The 23,815-nt window shown below is 42.9% G+C and overlaps 1 protein-coding gene across 1 annotated transcript in view; it reads right to left on the bottom strand.

The window, feature by feature from the left end:
- The window catches only part of PIK3C3 (phosphatidylinositol 3-kinase catalytic subunit type 3), a 123,293-nt gene extending 99,711 nt beyond the window's left edge, over positions 1–23,582 (bottom strand). Inside the window, exons 1-9 of the mRNA XM_087885502.1 lie at positions 23,344–23,582; positions 19,245–19,433; positions 17,669–17,812; positions 16,499–16,628; positions 7,492–7,578; positions 4,887–4,982; positions 3,381–3,452; positions 1,319–1,423; positions 432–524 (exon numbers count right to left, since the gene is read on the bottom strand). Coding sequence (XP_087741628.1) covers positions 432–524; positions 1,319–1,423; positions 3,381–3,452; positions 4,887–4,982; positions 7,492–7,578; positions 16,499–16,628; positions 17,669–17,812; positions 19,245–19,433; positions 23,344–23,411 — 984 coding nt within the window. The 5' untranslated portion in view covers positions 23,412–23,582. The remainder of the gene's footprint in view (positions 1–431; positions 525–1,318; positions 1,424–3,380; positions 3,453–4,886; positions 4,983–7,491; positions 7,579–16,498; positions 16,629–17,668; positions 17,813–19,244; positions 19,434–23,343) is intronic.
- Between the last annotated feature and the right edge of the window lie 233 nt (positions 23,583–23,815).

The following is a 23,815-nucleotide window of genomic DNA, read 5'->3' as shown; positions in this document are numbered from 1 at the left end:
GTAGTACAGTGGTCTAAGGCACCCTATTATTAAGCTGGTTATTAAGACCAGCTGCCTGCAATTACTGCAGGTTCGAATCTCGCCAGGCTCAAGGTTGACTCAGCCTTCCATCCTTTCTAAGGTAGGTGAAATGAGGACCCAGTTTGTGGGGGCAATAAGCTGACTTTGTATAAAATATACAAAAGTATGAAGGCTATTGCTTAACGCACTGTAAGCCGCCCTGAGTCTCCGGAGAAGGGCGGCATATAAATTAAAGCAAAATAAATAAATAAATACCCAGAATGTCTCTTGTTTCCTTGGCTTTTGATTCCTCTGAACCTGCTGAGAATCACAGGGGCCAAATATCTCGAATTATCAGCTTAGGAATGATAGCAGTTGTTAAGTCATTGCAACAGCCGAGCATGCTAATACTTTTAAGCTTCCACGCCTACCTTTTCTTGATGGGTAAGGTAGTATCGAAACTTCCACACCAAGTCCTGTTCTTCGTACGTTAGTTGCTTTGTAGGTGGGTAACTCACGATGATCTAAAACAAAACAGAACAGAACAGAACAGAACAGAACAGAACAGAACAGAACAAAACACAAAACACAAAACAACAAATATTTAGGGACTGCTTCAGAGTGGTGCGGTGGCCTAGAGATGAAGCTCTCGCCTCACAATCAGGAGGCTGTGAGTTCGATCCTAGGTAGAGGCAGACATTTCTCTCTCTGGGCACACCGAGAATATATCTGCTGAACAAAACTCTGCATTGGCGACAGGAAGGGCATCCGGCCAGTAAACACTTCAGCTCCATTCAATTGCCCAGACTTTGCCCCGCAAGGGATTATGGGGTCGTTAAAAGAGGATGATAATTTACGGACTGCTTCCTTTCCGCAAACAGAAGAAAGTGTCTTCCCAGAGTTGCAAAACCATTCCCACCTGCCCCGTTTAAAGACCTGAGATACCAACCAGATATGGTAAATTAACATGAATTAAGCCCTAATGTGATTGGGTAGTCTACGGTTTAATGGCTGTAATAAGAAGACTAGATTAAGGATACAAGCAAGACAAGTTCTGACTGACTGTGTCCTATGTGGTCCAACTACAATTAACCAGTGGAACAGCTTGCCACCAGAAGTGGTGGGTGCTCCATCACTGGAGGCTTTCAAGAAGAGACTGAACAGCCACTTGTCTGGAATGGTATAGGGTCTCCTTCTTGAGCAAGAAGTTGGACTAGAAGACCTCCAAGATCCCTTCAAACCCTGTTCTTCTGAATTCTGTATAAACACGACAAAATTAAATAAAGAATAATTCAAACTTTTTTAAGGAAGAACTTACATTCAGCTGATCTCGGGTAGTAGCATTGGGTTTAAGGTCATGATCCGAAGGACCGCTTCTTAAGCTCCTGGCAAGCTTGTGATGCTTGCTTTCCACCAAGTTCTCCTTTAAAAATAATAATTAGAAAACAGATCAGTTTAAAAATCAATTGCAATTACCTGTGTACAATATCCTGTGCTCTGAACTGACAGAAGTTGAGAAGACACAGAATTTTATGCAAGGCCATGACCAAATTAATTGTGAGGCTTCAACGGTTCAGGGAAGAAGAAGGAAGGAAGGAAGGAAGGAAGGAAGGAAGGAAGGAAGGAAGGAAGGAAGGAAGGAAGGAAGGAAGGAAGGAAGAGGGAGGGAGAGAGGAATGAATTTATAAATTTTACGATTGTGTTAGAAATATTGTATAGAGAATAATATGTGATTTTACTTCCAACTGAGTGAGTGAGTGAGTGAGTGAGTGAGTAAGGGAGGGAGGGAGGGATAGAGGGAGGGAGGGAGGGAGGAAGTTCAACTTATGGTAGCCAAGAACATTTAAGACAAGAATGGCAGAACAGAAATTGATCCTTCCCTACCCAATGTTCCTCTGTACATTTGACATTATTTCAGCATACTCTTGCAAATAATAATATCAAAATAATGTCTAACCAGTGATGGAATTCATTTTTTTCTTTTACTACCGGTTCTGTGGGTGTGGCTTGATGGGCATAGTGTGGCTTGGTGAGCGTGGCAGGGGAAGAATACTGCAAAATCTCAATTCCTACCCCACTCCTGGGGGAAGGATATTGCAAAATCTCAATTCCCACCTCACTCTGGGACCAGCCAGAGGTGGTATTTGCCGGTTCTGCGAACTACTCAAAATTTCTGCTACCGTTGCTCCAGTCAGAACCTGCTGAATAGCATCCCTGTTTCGAACTAAAACCAATAAATAAAGATGTGTAATGATGAAGAGGGTTAGCCAAAATCAATCGCATTTTGAAAAAGAAAAGGCATTGTGGATGTGAAAGAAAGAAAAAGAGATAGCGCTTGATAATTATTTTAAAGATAACTATTGGTTGTTGTTTTTTTAACTAGAAAGATAAAAACTAACAAAAACAATAGATAAGGTAGAAAAGAGAAAGTGGCTAGAAAGAGAAAGTAAACCCAACAGCACAGAGAAAGAAAAATGTGAAAAATGACTTTCTTTTACCACAGATATAACACGTGTGTGTGTGTGTGTGCGTGTGTGTGTGTGTGTGTGTATGTAGGTCTTTGGTTATTCGGGTTTTCTCCCGCGTAAAATTGGAGGTGTCTTGGCAACGTTTCGACGAAGTCTCATTCGTCATCTTCAGGCTGGTGTTTTCGGTTTCGTGCTTCTAGGAGCAATGTGTGTGATCGCAGCTGTTTCTTCCTTTTAACTGCCAGTAGGAGTGTGAACTGATTGGGTGGGAGCTTGGCTGTGTTCTGATTGGGTGGAGGTGTGTTCTGATTGGTCAGAACCAAGAAACAGCTGCGATCACACACATTGCTCCTAGAAGCACGAAGCATGAAGCCGAAAACACCAACTTGAAGATGACAAATGAGACTTTGTCGAAACATTGCCAAGACACCTCCAATTTTACGCGGGAGAAAATCCAAATAACCAAAGACCTACATACAAACACCCGCGAACCCCTCTCTCTCTCTCCCTCTCTCTCTCCCCCCCCCCCTCTCTCTCTCTATATATATATATATAATTTATATAGTATATGTATAAATTTAAAGCAACCTCTTAATCTAAGGTTACAACATATTTCCATTTTTCTATTTTCTGCCATTTTTTTCCTAATCCTCAAATCCTTATATCACAATTTCATTTTTATTTTTCCTGATTCACACAGAAAGCCGAAAGGATCTCACCACTAGCATTGCTCAATTTCCTTCTTTGTCAGTTTTGTTGCTGAGGATTTTGGCCTCAAGAACTGTTTGAAATGAATGCCATCTTCAACTCTGGAACCCCTCTTTGTATATTCACCTGCCCCAAGACTCATAAACAGGTATTTCTTCGCAAATTCAGCCTGCCCCAAGTGATGTGGTACCCAAACATTCTTACCATGGACATCTGCGGATCTGGAACCTTCACAATCTCGGAACTTGTGTAAATTGGTGATGATTCATCACCATCCTAGGTTAGAAGGACAAAGAAAAGTCAGTGAAAACCTCTAAAATAGTCGATTTTAACCAAACAGATTCCAGAAAGAAGATTTTCTTGATTTTCTTTGAAGAGATTTTGCTTCTTTGAAGACATTTGAAGCTTCTTGGATGAGAAGCAAAATGTCTTCAAAGAAAAACCAGAAAGTCCAGTTGCCTCTTGAAAAAGCACCTTTGGGACAACCATGACCAGATGACTGAGGATACCCATTTCATTGGTTTTCCTGCTTTTATTGTTTTAATATTATGTATGTATGTATGTATGTATGTATGTATGTATGTATGTATGTATGTATGTATATAATTAATTAATCATAATAGAGTTATAAGATAACCAGAGATGGCAGCCACAGAAGGACTACACGAATTGCAAGGAATATAAATCCTTCCATTCTCCACCATTCAGTCAGAACTGAAGAAGCTTCTCGGATGAGAAGTGAAACATCTTCAAGCAAAACAAGAAATTCAAGTTGCTTTTTCAAAGACAACAATTTTGGTACAAACATGACCTGGATGACTGATAATCTCCATAGAATGAATGGATGGATGAATGAATGAATGGATGGATGGATGGATGGATGAAAGAATGAATGAATGGGTGAATGAATGAATGAATGGGTGAATGAATGAATGAATGGGTGAATGAATGAATGGGTGAATGGATGAGTGAATGGGTGAATGGATGAGTGAATGGGTGAATGAATGAATGAATGAATGAATGAATGAATGAATGAATGAATGGGTGAATGAATGGTTGGATGGATGGATGGATGGATGGATGGATGGATGAAAGAATGAATGGGTGAATGGGTGAATGAATGAATGAATGGGTGAATGAATGAATGAATGGGTGAATGAATGAATGAATGGGTGAATGAATGAATGAATGAATGGGTGGATGAATGAATGAATGGGTGAATGAATGAATGAATGAATGGGTGAATGAATGAATAAATGAATGGGTGGATGAATGAATGAATGAATGAATGAATGAATGAATGAATGAATGAATGAAATTACATAGCCAATCTAAGCTGAGAATCAGGAAACCTTAATTCAGTCCTCACTTTTTCAGACTTCAATAAATCCTTCCTTGTTCCACTCAGGAGATTGTACAAAACCCGAAGAATATTACATTCTAAATTAAATTTAAATTCTAAATTCAAAGTTTCCACTAAGTTTCCTATTTGCTCGACACGTGGATATTAAAAACTGTTTTGGAGCAAATGTCAGCTTCTGTTCTGGGGGATTATATTTGACCCCATATGAGATCAAGAGTGAGAAGCAGGTGCTTTCTTTTGATACTTCAAATCATTTTTTAGCATTAGATCCTCCCATGCTATGTAGCATATCGGGCGGCAGTTCAAACCAAGTAGATGAAAATCAACAACCGGCAAGCGTTGCGTACCTTCTCATAATACACAATGGCATATTCTTTGTCATCGCATTTGACGCAACGGAATTCAATCATCAAGTACATAAAATTAGAACTTCGCTTCTCGCTCTGAGAATAAGAAGGAAGAAAAGAAAAAAAGCTATGTGAAAAACTTGGAGCTAAAATCAATATAATTCATGCCAATATTTATTGGATGTCTTTATCTCACCTTTATTTCTTTATCAGGAACTCAAGGTGGTGAATGTACATAATAATACTTCTTCCTCCTCCTATTTTCCCCACAACAACCACCCTGTGAGGTGTGTGGGGCTGAGAGAAGAGAGGGACTGGCCCTAAATTACCCAGCTGTCTTTCATCATGGGTAAGGAGGGACTAGAACTCACAGTCTCCCAGTAATTGGCCCAAAGTCACCCAGCTGTCTTTCATGGGTAAGGAGGGACTAGAATTCAGTCTCCCAGTGATTGGCCCAAAGTCACCCAGCTGTCTTTCATGCCTAAGGAGGGTCTAGAATTCACAGTCTCCCAGTGATTGGCCTAAAATCTCCCAACTGCCTTTCATATCTAAGACAGGACTAGAATTCACAGTCTTCTGGTGATTGGCCCAAGTCACCCAGATGGCTTTCTTGCCTAAAATGAGACTAGAACTCACAGTCTCCCAGTAATTGGCCTAAAGTCTCCCAACTGCCTTTCATATCTAAGACAGGACTAGAATTCACAGTCTCCCAGTGATTGGCCCAAGTCACCCAGATGGCTTTCATGCCTAAAATGAGACTAGAATTCACAGTCTCCTGGTGATTGGCCCAAGTCACCCAGGTGGCTTTCATGCCCAGGGCGGGACTAGAACTCAGTCTCCCAGTAATTGGCCCAAAGTCACCCAGCTGTCTTTCATGGGTAAGGAGGGACTAGAATTCACAGTCTCCCAGTGATTGGCCTAAAGTCTCCCAACTGCCTTTCATATCTAAGACAGGACTAGAATTCACAGTCTCCCAGTGATTGGCCTAAAGTCAAGCTTTCATGCCCAGGGCAGGACTACAACTCCCAGTGTTTCAGTGATTGGCCCAAAATCACCCAATTGGCTTTTTTGACTAAAGCAAGACTAGAACTCACAGTCTTTAGGTTTCTAGGCCAGCATCTTAACTACTAGGCCAAACTGGCTCTTAGCAGAGATACAGGGATGGTTTTCTATTAACCCCTTTCAGGATTACCCCCCCCCACTTTTTTTTTTTTTTTTTTTGAGTTCCCATTCTAAAGAATCTCACATCAGAAATCCCATCCAAGTCTTCCCCAGAATCCACGAGGATAAGGGTTGGGCTATGGGAATGTTCTTCCAACACACATTTGGCTCTTTGGTGTCTGTATCATGAGAACGAACGCCTGGACCTACCAAAGGAGAAAGTTTACGGCATGATGCCACAAACACTTGTAGATCTTCATGTCATTGGCAGCAAAAAAAAAACAAACACAAATGTGTTGTGCAAATGTGTTTTGTGCAATCCACAAGAGTGAAGTTCATTTTGTGGGAGCCTCTAATTAAAATAGAATTATAGGGCTGGGAGCGGGGACCTTGGAGGTCTTCTAGTCCAACTCCCTGCTCAAGGCTACCCAATCTTTTCTTGAAAACCTCTAGCAATGGACACCCACAACTCTGGGAAGCCAGCTGTTCCATTGACTAATTGTTCTCCCTGTCAAGAAATTTCTCATTTTTTCCAGGTTGGGTCTCTCTAAGCTGAGCTTCCACCCATTGCTTCTTCTCCTGCCCACAAGTGCTTTAAAGGCAGCAGAAGGCTCTCTTCCCTGGGACAGCTCTTCAAGTGTTGGAAGATGCTCTACTGTCTCCCCAAAGCCTTCTTTTGTTAGGCTAACCATACCTAGTTCCCTTAGACAAATTATATTAAAATCCAACTTTATTTTCCAAAGTTCTCTTTGACGTGTTCTCAGTACCCACCGCTCAGGGCCTCCACGAGAAATAAAAGGAGAGAAACAATCAAGATGGTGGCCACAACTGCATGATGGAAGCCCATCTTCTTTTCATAGGAGGTGGAAGGTGTTAAAATAGGGGCCTGAGTACTGCCTGAGTCAGTTGGTTCTCACCTGCCACCTTTTTTTGAACACCTTTATGGATTGAACATCCTGTCTACAACACAGTCCTTTCAACAGCTCCAAGAAGATTCCACTCCCATTTGCACCCTTATTCAAGTGACCCTCAGGGCACAGAGAAACCCAAGTGGCCTCAACGGCTCTCAAAGAGAGCGCTAACGACCAGAGGACTGCAAAAACAAATGTTTTCCTATCACCACCACTCCTTCTGCCAGAAATGATGAAGCTTCTTGGATGAGAAGTGAAACGTCTTCAAGGAAAAACAAAGGAAGTCCAATCGCCCTTTTGAAAAAGCACTTTTTGAGGCACCCCCTATAGATCCCTCTGATATTATTCAGAGGCCAGCCAAATATCAACACAAGCTCGTCCTTTCTCTGTCCCAAATGACATCATCATCGTAAAGAGGACCGAGGTGTGAAGGAGAAGAGAAGAAAACGGAAGAACTGAGAGCATTCCCTGAAGATCCAGCACCGTTTCCCAATTAGCCGCGGCTTCAAAACTCATCAAGGCCCATGACGTACCTCATTGATCATTTCGATTTCTCGAAAGGTCAGCCTATCCAGCCAATCGACTTTGACCATGTGCCCCTGCCTGTGAGATTTGGTGAGCTGGAAGGAAAAAGTAGAAGATTGTTATTTAGCTGGACAGAAAGAAGTTGTCATGTTGAAGATATTACGCACAGGCATAGGTGTGTGTGTATATTCTCATTGATTCTCTCTCTCTCTCTCTCTTGCTATCTAACTATCTATCTACGTATCTATCTACCTACATATATCTACCTTCATATCTATGTATCTATCTACCTTCGTATCTACCTACCTACATATCTACCTACGTATCTATCTACCTACGTATCTACCTACGTATATCTACCTTCATATCTATGTATCTATCTACCTTCGTATCTATCTACCTACATCTCTACCTACGTATCTATCTACCTACGTATCTACCTACATATATCTACCTTCATATCTATGTATCTACCTTCGTATCTATCTACCTACATCTCTACCTATGTATCTATCTACCTACGTATATTTACCTTCATATCTATGTATCTATCTACCTTTGTATCTATCTACCTACATATCTACCTACGTATCTACCTACGTATCTACCTACGTATATCTACCTTCATATCTATGTATCTATCTACCTTTGTATCTATCTACCTACGTATCTACCTACGTATCTATCTACCTACATATCTACCTTCGTATCTATCTACTTTCGTATCTATCTATCTACCTATGTATCTATCTACCTATGTATCCATCTATCTACCTATGTATCTATCTACCTACCTACCTACCCATCCATCCATTATCCATTATCTATTTATCTCTATCATCTGTCATCTATCATCCATCTATCATCCATGCATCCAAAGCCATGGTTGTGCAGTGGTTACATTGCAGTATTGCAGGCCAACTCTGCATTCCATGTCAGGAGTTTGATCCTGACTGGCTCAAGATTGACTCAGACTTCCATCCTTTTGAGGTCAGTAAAATGAGGACCCAGATAGTTGGGGGCAATATACTGATTCTGTAAACCAGTTAGAGAGGGCTGTGAAGCACTGTGAAACGGTATATAAGTCTAAGTACTATTGTTAGAGTGTTTGCAGCTGTTCCTATTGCCACTCCTTGCCATAATTCAACACACCTCCATCAAGGCAATTAAGCAATTCAGATTATGTCAAACTAAACAAGATTTCATTCCCAAGGGCAACTTTGATCTAAATACCTGTTTCATCTTCCACTGAAAACAATGCAATTGAGAAAAATCACTTGATCCAATCACTGGTGTGGCCTTCAACTTCCAGAATGCCTCAGCCTCCATGTGCGGACTTCAGCTCCCAGAATTCTTCATGCACCATGCGTCAGGCCAAAATCAAGAATGACACATACTAATTCTTCCAAGCTGAGTCCTTTTTGGTTTCATACATATAGACCAAATCTTGCCAGACTGAAGACTCTACTGTATGCCTCTACAATATACTTTAGGAACTATTAGGGAGGAACCATCTTCACCCTCTTTCTCTCGCACACGTTATCTGGGCTGAGTTGCCTCTTACACAGTGGTGAAATCCAATTTTTTTTACTACCAGTTCTGTTGGCGTGGCTTGGTGGGCGTGGCTTGGTGGGCGTGGCAGGGGAAGGATACTGCAAAATCTCCATTCCCTCCCCACTCCTCAGGGAAGGATATTGCAAAATCTTCATTCCCACCCCACTCTGGGGCCAGCCAGAGATGGTATTTGCTGGTTTTCCGAACTACTCAAAATTTCCGCTACCAGTTCTCCAGAACCTGTCAGAACCTGCTGGATTTCACCCCTGCTCTTACTCCTCTGGAATGCAGTCCCTCCCTTCTGGGGATCCAGACTACTTATCATTTCATCTCAGAAAGTGAAAGTGAAAGCAAAGCAAAGATTGCTGGTAAGGATCATGTGCAGCCCTTTTCTTTCTAGCTTTGCCTCCTCATCTTTCTGGCTTCAGCTCCTTCTAAGAGCTCAAGTAGCATGCACAAGGATCTCCCGTCATTTTATCCTCACAACAACAGCTATCATTGAGCTGAGGCGAGGAGGAGGAGGAAAAAAGGAAGAAAAGAAGAAGGAGAGGAAGAGGAAGAAAAGGAAGAGGACGAAGAAGAGGAGGAAAAAGGAAGAAAAGAAGGAGAGGAAGAATAGGAAGTTGAGGAAGAGGAGAAAGGAGAAGGAGAGGAAGGAGGAGGAAAAAAGAAGAAAAGGAGAGGAAGAGGAAGAAAAGGAAGTTGAGGAAGAAGAGGGAGGAGGAGAGGAAGGAGGAGGAGGAAAAAAGGAAGAAGGAAAGGAAGAGGAAGAAAAGGAAGAGGAGGAAGAGGAGGAAGGAGAAGGAGGAGGAAAAAAGGAAGAAAAGAAGAAGGAGAGGAAGAGGAAGAAAAGTAAGTTGAGGAAGAGGAGGAAGGAGAAAGAGAGGAAGGAGGAGGAAGAGGAAGAAAAAAGGAAGAAAAGGAGAGGAAGAGGAAGAAAAGGAAGAGGAGGAGGAGAGGAAAGAGGAGGAAAAAAGGAAGAAAAGAAGAAGAGGAAGAGAAAGAAAAGGAAGTTGAGGAAGAGGAGGAAGAAGTTGAGGAAGGAGGAGGAGGAAAAAAGGAAAAAAGAAGAAGGAGAGGAAGGAGGAGGAAGAGGAGGAAAGGAAGTTGAGGAAGAGGAGGAAGGAGAGGAAGGAGAAGGAAAGGAAGGAGGAGGAAGAAAAAAGGAAAAAAGAAGAAGGAGAGGAAGGAGGAGGAAGAGGAGGAAAAGGAAGTTGAGGAAGAGGAGGAAAGAGAGGAAGGAGAAGGAGAGGAAGGAGGAGGAGGAGGAAAAAAGGAAGAAGGAGAGTTCATTTAGTGAATGCAACCAACTTGAAGTGCTCAGAGATGGCAGCATATCTTGTATTGGGATTAACCTGGTGATAGACTGCGCCTACCAATGTGTAAAGCCTTCAAAATTGTTCCTTTCCATCATTACATCTCAACACGTCCGCTTTTTACACAGCTATATTTTTCGGGGTATTTTTCAAAGACTCATCAAGACTCAGAAAACCAGAAAGCATCAACAGAAGATCAGACATGCCAAAGTTCCTCACGGGATTAAACGGAAAGCTTTTAAAATTAGTACACGGAATAAACCTCACACAGCAATCTCATTGAGGGGAACTGGTCCATACCAAAATGCACAAAAAATAAAAATAAAAATAAGTCATTCCAAAAAAAAAAAAAAAACACTTCAAAAACCAGGACGGCAATATTAAGCTTTGCTACACACTTCTGAGGTAACAGTTTTAGTCAAAACAGTTAAAATAAAATTTCAGAAAAACCAGCAGCTATCATAAGCGGTTATCCATTCAATTAACCCTTCTACGCTTTGAGGTGTTAGAATAGATCCCAATGGGGTCATTAGAAATGCAATTTATTTTATTATTATTATTATTTTTGCTCTACCCTAAACATCCTACGCTCCATGTATTTTCCCATCGATATGGGGCATTTTATGCCTTCTAACCAATCAGATAAGATAAATGTCTACACTCTGAGGTATTAATGTGATGGGAAAATTGTAAAAAATTAACCATTTAAGCCAATTATTACTTGACTGTTGCGTTTGTATTTATCCCAAAGGTGCTTTTTTCAGGAACTTTCTTGGACTTTCTTGGCCTTTTTTCTTTTGAAGACGTTTCGCTTCTCATCCAAGAAGCTTCTTCAGCTCTATATAAATCCTTCCCTTCCACACCATCCGGTTAGAACTGAAGAAGCTTCTTGGATGAGAAGTGAAACATCTTCAAAGGAAAAAAGCAAGAAAGCCCAGTTGCCGCCTAATAAAAGCACCTTTGAGACAACTATGACCTGGATAGACTGAGAATCTCTACGGACTTTGTGTATTTATCCATTTATTTCATTTCATTTATTGGATTTGTATACCGCCCTACTCCCGAAGGACTCAGGGCGGTGAACAGCCACAGAATAAAACACATAAATACAAAATTTAAAAACAGAATTAAACCGAATTAAACAATTTGGCCGAGACAAATTAAAACACCCAATAATTTTAAAAACAAATTAAAATTTACATTTGAAAGGGGAAAGATTTAGGCCAGGCCTTCTGTTTTATGAAATGTGTCTACTGCTTGCAGCTAAATAAGACTTTAGGTATATAGAGCTAGTCCTTGATTTACCACATTCAGTTTAGTGGCCATTCAAAGTTATACTGGCACTGAAAAAAAAGGGCCTTATGACTGTTTGTCACACTTAACGACCGTTGCAGTATCCCCCCTGGTCACGCGTTCAAAATATCGACGCTTGGGAACTGGTTTCATATTTATGACGACTGTGGTGCTCCGGGGTCACGTGATCCCTTTTTTGCGACCTTCTGACAAGCCAAGTCAAAAGGGGAAAGACAGATTCATTTAATGACCGGGTCACTAACTTAACGATGGTGATGATTCACTTAACGAGAAAGGTGGCAAGAAAAGAGTTGTAAAGTGGGACAAAAGTCACTCAGCAAAGATCTCACTCAGCAGCGTAAATGTGGTGCTCGGCTGTGGTCGTAAATCGAGGATTAGCTGTACACAGGATCCTGAAAGTCAATTAACAACCAAGAGAAGCTCCTGCATTGTGCTAACCCATTAAAAAATTAACAATGGTTGACACTCATTAAACTTAGTGTGCCATGTAACTATAATTGTTCTGTCTTCATCTAATCCAGTGTTTCTCAACCTTGGTAGCTTGAAGATGGGTGGACTTCAACTCCCAGAATCCCCCAGCCAGCAGTGCTGGCTGGGGGATTCTGGGAGTTGAAGTCCACCCATCTTCAAGCTTCCAAGGTTGAGAAACACTGATCTAATCAAATTAAATACGTTACGAGACACTCATACTTCCAAATTCTGCACCTCGATAATTTTTTGCCATGCTGACATTATTGAAAAAGTCCATAATTAAATGGAAATCCAGGCAGAGGTAAATATCTAGAAGATGAGAAACCTCTAAAGAGGGTTCCCTTTTGTTGTTGTTTTATTAAATATTTCCACTAAACTGGAGATGAATGTTGAAGCGCCCAAGTATTTATATCGGAGTTCTTATTAATACGGAAATAATATTTATGGTCATTGGAGACAAACGCTGTCCCTGTAAATTAGTAAACCCTAATCTCTCTCTGATTTATTACAGAAAACAAAAAAAATTCTGAGCCAAGCATAAGAAGGGAAATTCGCTGCGATAAATGAGACTTTATTTATGACTAAATTTAATTTGTTTCCAGTAACTGGCTAAACCCAGAGGCACTTGGTTGAGACGGGCAGCTATAGAAATGGAACAACTAGATAAAAAGAAATAACAATGATCTAGTCAACTATAGAAGCTAAGCAGTCGTCCTTGGCTACTAATTGAATGGGTTATCATCTAAAACTTCCACAACAATGTTAAGAAAAATGCACCGGGACAGCTACGAAGAGCCAAATGTGTCTAGTTTTTATATGGTACAGGTAGTCCTCGATTTACAACAAGTTTGTTTAGTGTCAGAATATTCATGACACTATTAGCCAATTAATTGACATAGCAACTAAGTCAGCCAATTGGGAGCTGAGACATACTAGAGCCAGGGCTTATCTTAGTCTGCAGCTTCTGATTCTGTGCAGAGAATTGAAACTGAAACCAGTGTGTTAAGCTCTGAGCTGTGAGTGTGAACTTGTCTGCTGATCTGAGCTGAAGAATCAACTGTTGGTATTGTAAATATACTTTATGTGTTATTATGTATATAAAGAAGTTAATGAATCCAGCTGATTCAGTTATCCGTGTGTGCTTCTGGATTTGATTTTTGCAAAAAAACTCTGACAGACCTTTTGAAGTGACAATGGGACAGAAAAAGGTGGCTTGCATCCATTTTTCACACTTAACAACCGTTGAGGCATTCACATGATCCAAATTCAGAGGCTTGGCAACTGGTTTCACATTTATGACCGTTATAGTGTCCCGGGGTTGTATGATCCCTTTTTCATGAGACCTTTTGATAAGTAAAGCCAAATTCACTTAACAACCGTATCATTAAGCAAACAACTGCAGAGATTGTTAGAAGGGCAGTAAAATGGAACAAAACTCACTTAACAACTGTCTCACTTAGCAGAAATAACAGAAATGTTGGGCTCAAATGAGGTCGTAAGTCGAGGACTGCCTGTATATATATTAACACATCTACTCCAAGCATGGATCTTAAGTTATTATCAAAACCTGCATTCGAGGGGGGGAAAAAAACCACTCTATTAAATCCTGGTCTGTCTGACACTGGGTTTGGACCCCAACTTAAAACTATTATATATCTTCTTTGGCTCAGCACAACATGTGATCTACATCATTGTGGGTGTTAATCATAGTTTAAAGCTTGTTATATAACATATGCAGCTAAACCACAGTTTAGCCCAATGCTGAAACCCTATTATGAAGCTCAGGAGGGTTAACAGGTACGAGAGGAGCAAACTGGCATTTGAACAAATCAAAGAAAGCTTAGATTAGGATGTTAGTGCTCAGGAAGTTTGCAACCATGTGCTTTTCCAAAGACTGGTGCCAACAAGCCATGGTTCCTTGGTACTTACTTCCTCCAAATATTCCTCGCCTGAGGCCTACATTGGAAAAAAAAACAAAAAAAAAAAACCCCTATCTGTTAGCTGCACATTTCAGACATGCAACTGAGATCTTTACAGATTTTTGAATCCTCTGTTCTTCCTGGAAACAGAACCTTGATCTAATAGAGTCAAAGGTTAAGCAAGGTGATTAATTCTAGCCAGAGGGATGTGGAAAGCAGAAAACTGGTTACTTTTTTCAGGCTTCTGCAAGAGTTATCCCAAGAAGTGTCACAAAAGAAACAAGGAACAGCCCCAAAGATGAGACAAGGTGAAGAAATACAGCAGTGGCCAAAATTGTGGAAACCTTTTTGGAAAGTGTATTTTTTTTTTTTTTAATTTGATTTATATGCCGCCCTTCTCCGGGGACTCAGGACGGCTTACAATGCGTTAAGCAATAGCCTTCATACTTTTTGTATATTTATACAAAGTCAGCTTATTGCCCCCACAAACTGGGTCCTCAATTTACTTACCTTAGAAAGGATGGAAGGCTGAGTCAACCTTGAGCCTGGTGAGATTCGAACTTACAGTAATTGCAGACAGTTGGTGTTAATCACAATGCTATCACTCTGCTGAGCCACCAGGCACTAGTATTTTTGAGGTTTGATGGCTAATAACATCACTTTTTATTTTGGAGTTTCAAGATAATCCTATTCCACTGCTGGAATGGCCTGGGAATAGCCCAGACCTTAACCCAATTGAAAATCTATAGAACCGACTAAAGAAACTTGTTATTCAGAAGCAACCCAGCAATAAAACCCAGTTAATAGAAGCCATCATTCAATCTTGGTTTCACATTATAACAGCTACAGAACTAAAAGACTTGATTCACTCCAAGGGAAGACGTTGTAAGGCCGTAATTCATGCTAAAGGTTACTCAACTAAGTAATAACTGACATGACGATAATTTTTGTAGATTATCGTTTTTTCTATGGTGATCATTTTTGTAGATCTCATTTTTCTATGTGTTTCACTTTTCTTCTTTGTACTGTAACTGCTATTCTAATAGCAAATCCTTCATAAAAATGATTGCATTACATTCTTGATTAAATTACCTTTCCATTGATATATAATTTTATGGTACTACTGCAAAAAAAAGAAAGAAAGAAAGAAAGAAAAGTGGTGTGATTAGCTAGTTTTAGAAAATACACTTTTAACAAAAGGTTTCCACAATTTTGGCCACTACTGTCAAGTATAGAGATGCCAAAGGTGTTTATTTTCAAAAGGCAGCTGGACTTCATTTTTCCTTGAAGACATTTCACTTCTCATCCAAGAAGCTTCTTCTGTTCTGACTGCTTCTTGAATGAGAAGCGAAACGTCTTCAAGGAAAAACAAAATCCAGCTGCCTTTTGAAAAAGCATCTTTGGGACAACCATGACTTGGATGACCGAGAATCTCCATGGACCACGTATGAGATGGGAGAAGATAGACCTTTTCTGAGAACAAGAAACAAAACCTCGCTTCTCAGAAGCTATTCTTCAAAGTGGCCTATCAACACGGAAACTCCCCATGGGAATGTCATGTTCCTATCGCTGCAAAAGATAACATAGAAAGAGATGCTCAACCTTGATGACTTTAAGACTTAAGGAATTCTGGGACTTCCAACTCCCAGAATTCCTCAGCATGGCTGGCTGAGGAATTCTGGGAGTTGAAGTCCACAGGTCTTAAAGTCGCCAAGGTTGAACATCCCTGGCATAGAAGGTCTCCAAGATGACCTACCTTTCTATGGGCATCCAACATTAACTGGTCCAAAAACACCATGAATTACAAAACTACCATTATTTTATTTGAGTCTAAAGAAAGAGAGATAAAATAGAGTTTCCTATCTTTTATTCTCATAAGAACTCTTAGCTGCTTCTAAGGCTCAGACTAGAACTCACCATCTCCTGGTGATTGATACAAAATCACCCAGCCAGTTTTCATGCTTTAAGGTAGGACTGTGAATTCACAGTCTCCTGCTTTCTAGCCAGGCGCCTTAACTACTAAACCAAACTGTCTCTAAATGTGCTTTAACTTCCAGAATGAACTCTTGGTTGATGGCTTCAGTCTGGTTGAGATCCTTCTCAAACAATCATGGAGAATCATAATCATAATCAATCAAACACTATTAGTAATAGAGTAACAGAGTTGGAAGGGACCTTGGAGGTTTTCTAGTCCAACCCCCTGCTTAGGCAGGAAACCCTACACTACAAGAGATTGGTTGTCCAATCTCTTCTTGCAAACCTCCAGTGTTGGAGCATTCACAACTCCTGGAGGCAAGTTGTTTCACTGATTAATTGTTCTGACTGTCAGGAAATTCCTCTTTAGTTCTAGGTTGCTTCACTCCTTGATTCATTTCCATCCATTCCTTCTTGTCCTGCCTTCAGGTGAATTAGAACAACAAAGAAGGAGGGTTTCTTCTTACCTTGGCTAACCGACTCATCTTGTCTTCTGAAAACGTACTGCTTGTTTTCCCAGGAGTCTTGGTGGGTTCAGAACCATCTGCCTCCACGTTGGGCCATACTTTGAGATCATGCATCCCTTGACGGAACATCCTATGAATGGAAGGCAGAGTTAGAGAGACAGCTAGAATGGAATGGAATGGAATAGAATGGAATAGAATAGAATAGAATAGAATAGAATAGAATAGAATAGAATAGAATAGAATAGAATAGAATAGAATAGAATAGAACAGAATAGAACAGAACAGAACAGAACAGAACAGAAGTGGAGTAGAGTGGAATGGAAAGGAACAGAATAGGAGAGAAAATGAATAGAGTAGAGTAGAGTAGAATAGAATAGAAGTGGAATGGAATGGAACGCAATTGAATGGAACGGAACAGAATAGGAGAGAAAAATGAGAAGAGAAGAGAAAATTAATAATAGAATAGAATAGAATAGAATAGAATGGAATGGAATGGAATGGAATGGAATGGAATGGAGTGGAGTGGAGTGGAATGGAGTGGAGTGGAGTGGAGTGGAGTGGAGTGGAACGCAATTGAACGGAACAAAACAGAATAGGAGAGAAAATGAGAAGAGAAAATTAATAGAATAGAATAGAATAGAATAGAATAGAACAGAACAGAACAGAACAGAACAGAACAGAACAGAACAGAACAGAATAGAATAGAATAGAAGTGGAGTGGAGTGGAACGCAATTGAACGGAACGAAACAGAATAGGAGAGAAAATGAGAAGAGAAGAAAAAATGAATAGAATAGAATAGAATAGAATAGAATAGAATAGAATAGAAAATATGGAGTGGAATGGAATGGAATGGAATGGAATGGAATGGAATAGAATAGAATAGAATAGAATAGAATAGAATAGAATAGAATAGAATAGAATAGAATAGAATAGAATAGAATAGAATAGAATAGAATAGAACAGAACAGAACAGAACATTTTTTATTGGCCAAGTGTGATTGGACACACAAGGAATTTGTCTCCGGTGCATAAACTCTCAGTATACATACAAACAACAAAATAATATAATCATCAAACACCAACAGGAGAAGGTCCTATAGAAAAGATGAGAAGAAGAATAGTAATTATAATAATATATAACAGTTAGAAGAGAAGGAAAAACAACTCACCCATATTTCCCAAAGAGAGAGACCGTTGTGCCACCCACAGGGACAGCTTTCCCAGGTCCATAGATGTCCCATATTGTGAAGGCCACCTGAGCATTTCGGGGCAAATCAGGGTATTTCACTGGCAGTTTTAGCCATTCATTCCAGCTGAGGAGAAAAGTTAAGCTTTAGTTCAGATTTATACCATTCTAAACCCTCCCTAGTTAAGAGCCTCAAAATCTGACTCGGTTACTGAGCCTTCCTACACTATTAACATGATCAATCCATTTATTTTCGTTGCCGTCGCCATAATGTACAATTATCTTGTAGAAACTTCTAGAATGTGCTCTTGAAACAGGGATCTCCAACATTTGGCAACATGAAAACTTGTGGACTTCAACTCCCAGAATTCCTGAGCCAGCTATGCTCTGAGAGTTGAAGTCCACAACTCTTAAAGTTACCAAGCTTGGAGACCCCTGCTCTGAAAGACGCCTCTGAGACTTCTTCCCCATCTCTTACAATTCCAAGAAAACAACATGGATACATCCAGACTGAGCTCAACCTGAAGGAGGGGTCGCCTTTTCCGTACAGGTAGTCCTCAACTTACAACAGTTCATTTAGTGACCAAAATTGCAACAGCACTGGGAAAAAAAAGTGACCCATGAATATTTTTCATACTTGTAGCATCCCCATGATCACATGATTAAAATTCACACATTTGGCAACTGACTCATAAATGTCATAAAACTATGACATTTGCAATGTCCCGGGGTCATGTGATCAGTCTGGTGAAGAGAAGGACCAGGGGAGGCATGATAGCAGTCTTCCAATATTTGAGGGGCTGCCACGGAGAGGGTCAAACTACCCTCTCCGTGGCAGATAATGAGGAGGCTGGAGAAGATGTGGTGCCAGAGGCGGGGATTCAGCCAGGGCCTTCAGAACCTTCAGAAGCTCCTTTAAGTGAAGAGGACGAAGAGGAGGAGCCTCTTCTCGATGCACGGACGCACAGAGCTGCCAAAAGGCAGGAATGGCTCCTCAGGAGGAGGTCTCCTCGAGAGTAAGGCTTGGGGCTAATTGGCCACTCCCTTAGCCTATTTAAGGAGGAACGCCGACTGAAGCAATTTGCAGGGAACAACTTTAATTCATTCTCCTTCACGTCTGGATTCTCTGCAAATTGCTTCTGGGCTTTCTGCCAACCATAGCAAGATTACGATTATTTATTCTTTGGATTCTTGCAGGCTGTTAAGAAAATTAACAGCCTTTGTTTAAAAAACTGATTTTATTTTAGTAAACTAAGGTTTGTACAGACTTTGTGTGTGCTGCGTTCTTTGGCGTCCGTAGCTGGGGCAGAACACTTTGGGACAACCATGACCTGGATGACTGACCACGACCATCACAGACGTCCAGATGAGATCTTTAGAAACTACACCAGAGGTCTTCAAACTTGGCAGCTTTAAGACTTGTGGACTTCAACTCCCAGAATTTTCCAGCCAGCTCTGCTGTGCTGGAGAATTCTGGGAGTTGAAGTCCACAAGTCTTAAAGCTGCCAAGTTTGAAGACCTCTGATCTACACTATTGATCCTCAACCCAGAGGACTTACTTCCACCTGGTGCTGAAAGCTTTGTAGGACGTCCGGACAGGGAGAGCGAGAGGCTTTCCTTCTGCAAACACCTGGCAGGTGACGTAGAGGTCAGAACACGTCTCTTGGTACAACCCGGAGAACCTCAGCATGGGGTTTTCCAAAACCGCTTTGTAGCTCTTCTGCTCTCTCTTGCCTTCCAAGCTGCCTCTGAATGGACAAAGCAGAAAAAAACAAAGATTTGACTATGATATCGTAAATACTGAACGTGATAACGAGAACCAGTTTGGGGTAGTAGTTAAGGCACCAGGCTAGAAAGCAGGACACCGTGAGTTCTAGCTCTAAGCATGAAAATTGGCTGGGTGACTTTGGGCCAATCACCAGGAGACCGTGAGTTCTAGTCCCACCTTAGGCATGAAAGCTAACTGGGTGACTTTGGGCCAATCACCAGGAGACCGTGAGTTCTAGTCCCACCTTAGGCATGAAAGCTAACTGGGTGACTTTGGGCCAATCACCAGGAGACTGTGACTTCTAGTTCAACCTTAGGCATGAAAGCTAATTGGGTGACTTTGGGCCAATCACCAGGAGACAGTGACTTCTAGTTCAACCTTAGGCATGAAAGCTAACTGGGTGACTTTGGGCCAATCACCAGGAGACTGTGACTTCTAGTTCAACCTTAGGCATGAAAGCTAATTGGGTGACTTTGGGCCAATCACCAGGAGACAGTGAGTTCTAGTCTCACCTTAGGCACGAAAGCTAATTGGGTGACTTTGGGCCAATCACCAGGAGACAGTGAGTTTTAGTCCCACCTTAGGCATGAAAGCTAACTGGGTGACTTTGGGCCAATCACCAGGAGACTGTGACTTCTAGTTCAACCTTAGGCATGAAAGCTAATTGGGTGACTTTGGGCCAATCACCAGGAGACCGTGAGTTCTAGTCCCACCTTAGGCATGAAAGCTAACTGGGTGACTTTGGGCCAATCACCAGGAGACCGTGAGTTCTAGTCCCACCTTAGGCATGAAAGCTAACTGGGTGACTTTGGGCCAATCACCAGGAGACTGTGACTTCTAGTTCAACCTTAGGCATGAAAGCTAATTGGGTGACTTTGGGCCAATCACCAGGAGACAGTGAGTTCTAGTCTCACCTTAGGCACGAAAGCTAATTGGGTGACTTTGGGCCAATCACCAGGAGACAGTGAGTTTTAGTCCCACCTTAGGCATGAAAGCTAACTGGGTGACTTTGGGCCAATCACCAGGAGACTGTGACTTCTAGTTCAACCTTAGGCATGAAAGCTAATTGGGTGACTTTGGGCCAATCACCAGGAGACCGTAAGTTCTAGTCCCACCTTAGGCATGAAAGCTAACTGGGTGACTTTGGGCCAATCACCAGGAGACTGTGAGTTCTAGTCCCACCTTAGGCATGAAAGCTAACTGGGTGACTTTGGGCCAATCACCAGGAGACTGTGACTTCTAGTTCAACCTTAGGCATGAAAGCTAATTGGGTGACTTTGGGCCAATCACCAGGAGACTGTGACTTCTAGTTCAACCTTAGGCATGAAAGCTAATTGGGTGACTTTGGGCCAATCACCAGGAGACAGTGAGTTCTAGTCTCACCTTAGGCATGAAAGCTAATTGGGTGACTTTGGGCCAATCACCAGGAGACAGTGAGTTTTAGTCCCACCTTAGGCATGAAAGCTAACTGGGTGACTTTGGGCCAATCACCAGGAGACTGTGACTTCTAGTTCAACCTTAGGCATGAAAGCTAATTGGGTGACTTTGGGCCAATCACCAGGAGACCGTGAGTTCTAGTCCCACCTTAGGCATGAAAGCTAACTGGGTGACTTTGGGCCAATCACCAGGAGACCGTGAGTTCTAGTCCCACCTTAGGCATGAAAGCTAACTGGGTGACTTTGGGCCAATCACCAGGAGACTGTGACTTCTAGTTCAACCTTAGGCATGAAAGCTAATTGGGTGACTTCGGGCCAATCACCAGGAGACAGTGAGTTCTAGTCCCACCTTAGGCATGAAAGCTAACTGGGTGACTTTGGGCCAATCACCAGGAGACCGTGAGTTCTAGTCCCACCTTAGGCATGAAAGCTAATTGGGTGACTTTGGGCCAATCACCAGGAGACTGTGACTTCTAGTCCAACCTTAGGCATGAAAGTTGGCTGAATGACTTTGGACCAATCACCAGGAGACAGAGATGCATCTTGTAGGACAGGGGTAGTCAGGCATCCAGCAAGAGAATTAAAGTGTCCCAGGGCATTGCAAAGAAGACCTCTCCTCCCACCCCAATTATTTGCAAAGCAGGGACCGACCCGTCCTCCTGTATCAGGTCATTGCAAAGCAGGGACCACCCTCCATCCCGTTACTTGCAAAGCAGCCCCCCCTCTCATTCCAGGTCATTGCAAAGCAGGGACCATCCTCCATCCGGTTACTTGCAAAGCAGGGACCCCCCCCTCATTCCAGGTCATTGCGAAGCAGGGACCCCTCTTCCCTCCCCAATTATTTGCAAAGCATTAACCTCCCCCCTTCTGTCCTAGGTCTTTGCAAAACAAGGACTCCTCCTCCCTCCCCAGTTAATTGCAAAGCAGGGACCCCTCCTCCCGTCCCAGGTCATTGCAAAGCAAGAACCCCTCCTCCCTCCCCAGTTAACTGCAAAGCAGGGACCCCTCTTCCCTCCCCAATTATTTGCAAAACAGTAACCTCCCCCCTTCTGTCCCAGGGATTGCAAAGCAAGGACCCCTCCTCCCTCCCCAGTTAATTGCAAAACAGGGACCCCTTCTTCCTCCCCAGTTAACTGCAAAGCAGAGACCCCTCCTCCCTCCTCAATAATTTGCAAAACAGTAACCTCCCCCCTTCTGTCCCAGGGCATTGCAAAGCAAGGACCCCTCCTCCCTCCCCAGTTAATTGCAAAACAGGGACCCCTTCTTCCTCCCCAGTTAACTGCAAAGCAGAGACCCCTCCTCCCTCCTCAATAATTTGCAAAACAGTAACCTCCCCCCTTCTGTCCCAGGGATTGCAAAGCAAGGACCCCTCCTCCCTCCCCAGTTAATTGCAAAACAGGGACCCCTTCTTCCTCCCCAGTTAACTGCAAAGCAGAGACCCCTCCTCCCTCCTCAATAATTTGCAAAACAGTAACCTCCCCCCTTCTGTCCCAGGGATTGCAAAGCAAGGACCCCTCCTCCCTCCCCAGTTAATTGCAAAACAGGGACCCCTTCTTCCTCCCCAGTTAACTGCAAAGCAGAGACCCCTCCTCCCTCCCCAATTATTTGCAAAACAGTAACCTCCCCCCTTCTGTCCCAGGGCATTGCAAAGCAAGGACCCCTCCTTCCTCCCCAGTTAATTGCAAAACAGGGACCCCTTCTTCCTCCCCAGTTAACTGCAAAGCAGAGACCCCTCCTCCCTCCTCAATAATTTGCAAAACAGTAACCTCCCCCCTTCTGTCCCAGGGATTGCAAAGCAAGGACCCCTCCTCCCTCCCCAGTTAATTGCAAAACAGGGACCCCTTCTTCCTCCCCAGTTAACTGCAAAGCAGAGACCCCTCCTCCCTCCTCAATAATTTGCAAAACAGTAACCTCCCCCCTTCTGTCCCAGGGATTGCAAAGCAAGGACCCCTCCTCCCTCCCCAGTTAATTGCAAAACAGGGACCCCTTCTTCCTCCCCAGTTAACTGCAAAGCAGAGACCCCTCCTCCCTCCTCAATAATTTGCAAAACAGTAACCTCCCCCCTTCTGTCCCAGGGATTGCAAAGCAAGGACCCCTCCTCCCTCCCCAGTTAATTGCAAAACAGGGACCCCTTCTTCCTCCCCAGTTAACTGCAAAGCAGAGACCCCTCCTCCCTCCCCAATTATTTGCAAAACAGTAACCTCCCCCCTTCTGTCCCAGGGCATTGCAAAGCAAGGACCCCTCCTTCCTCCCCAGTAATTTGCAAAGCAGGGACCCCCGCCCCCTCCTCTCTCATCCCAGGGCATTGCAAAGCAGGGACCCCCCCCCCATCCTCCCCTCCCCAAACTCTGAGCCCTGGGACAGGAGCAGTGCCCTTATTATCCTGCCCCCACCCACCCACCCACCCACCCCCCGAGAAGGGGAGGACAGAGCCTGCGCATCCTCGGCACTCACATCTTCAGCTGCACGTTCAGGTCCAGCTCGCAGCTGTACACATAGTGGAACTTCTCCGCTTCCCCCATGGCGGCTGGTGCGCCAACCCTCCCGCTGCTCTGTCATCGGCAACCAGCTGATGCTTTCGCACGCCTCCCTCCCGCCGCGCTCTTCCAAGCCGTCCAATCCGCGCATGGAGGGGAGGGCTCGGGCTCCCTGGGGCGCGTTCTCATTGGAGCACGCGCGCGCGCGCCCCGCCCACTCCCACGTTCGAGGAAGGGCAACGAAACCTTTTCCTCGTTGCCGGGCGGCTTTTTTTTTTTTTTGCCCGACGCTAAGATGGCGAGCGGGGTTGTACGGAAGGGAGGGGGAGGGAGAGGGAGTAAAGATGGCTGCGCCCACGGGAAATGGGCCAAGATGGCAGCGCCCTGTGGGTTTGTTTTTCCGTACAAAAAGAGAAACTTACTTACTTACTTACTTACTTACTTTACTT

The sequence above is a fragment of the Pantherophis guttatus genome, chromosome 2, assembly GCF_059756535.1.
Source record: "Pantherophis guttatus breed Tessera chromosome 2, ASM5975653v1, whole genome shotgun sequence".
Taxonomy (NCBI): domain Eukaryota; kingdom Metazoa; phylum Chordata; class Lepidosauria; order Squamata; family Colubridae; genus Pantherophis; species Pantherophis guttatus.
Note: the sequence above shows the minus strand (reverse complement) of the source record. Positions and strands in the feature narration are given on the sequence as shown.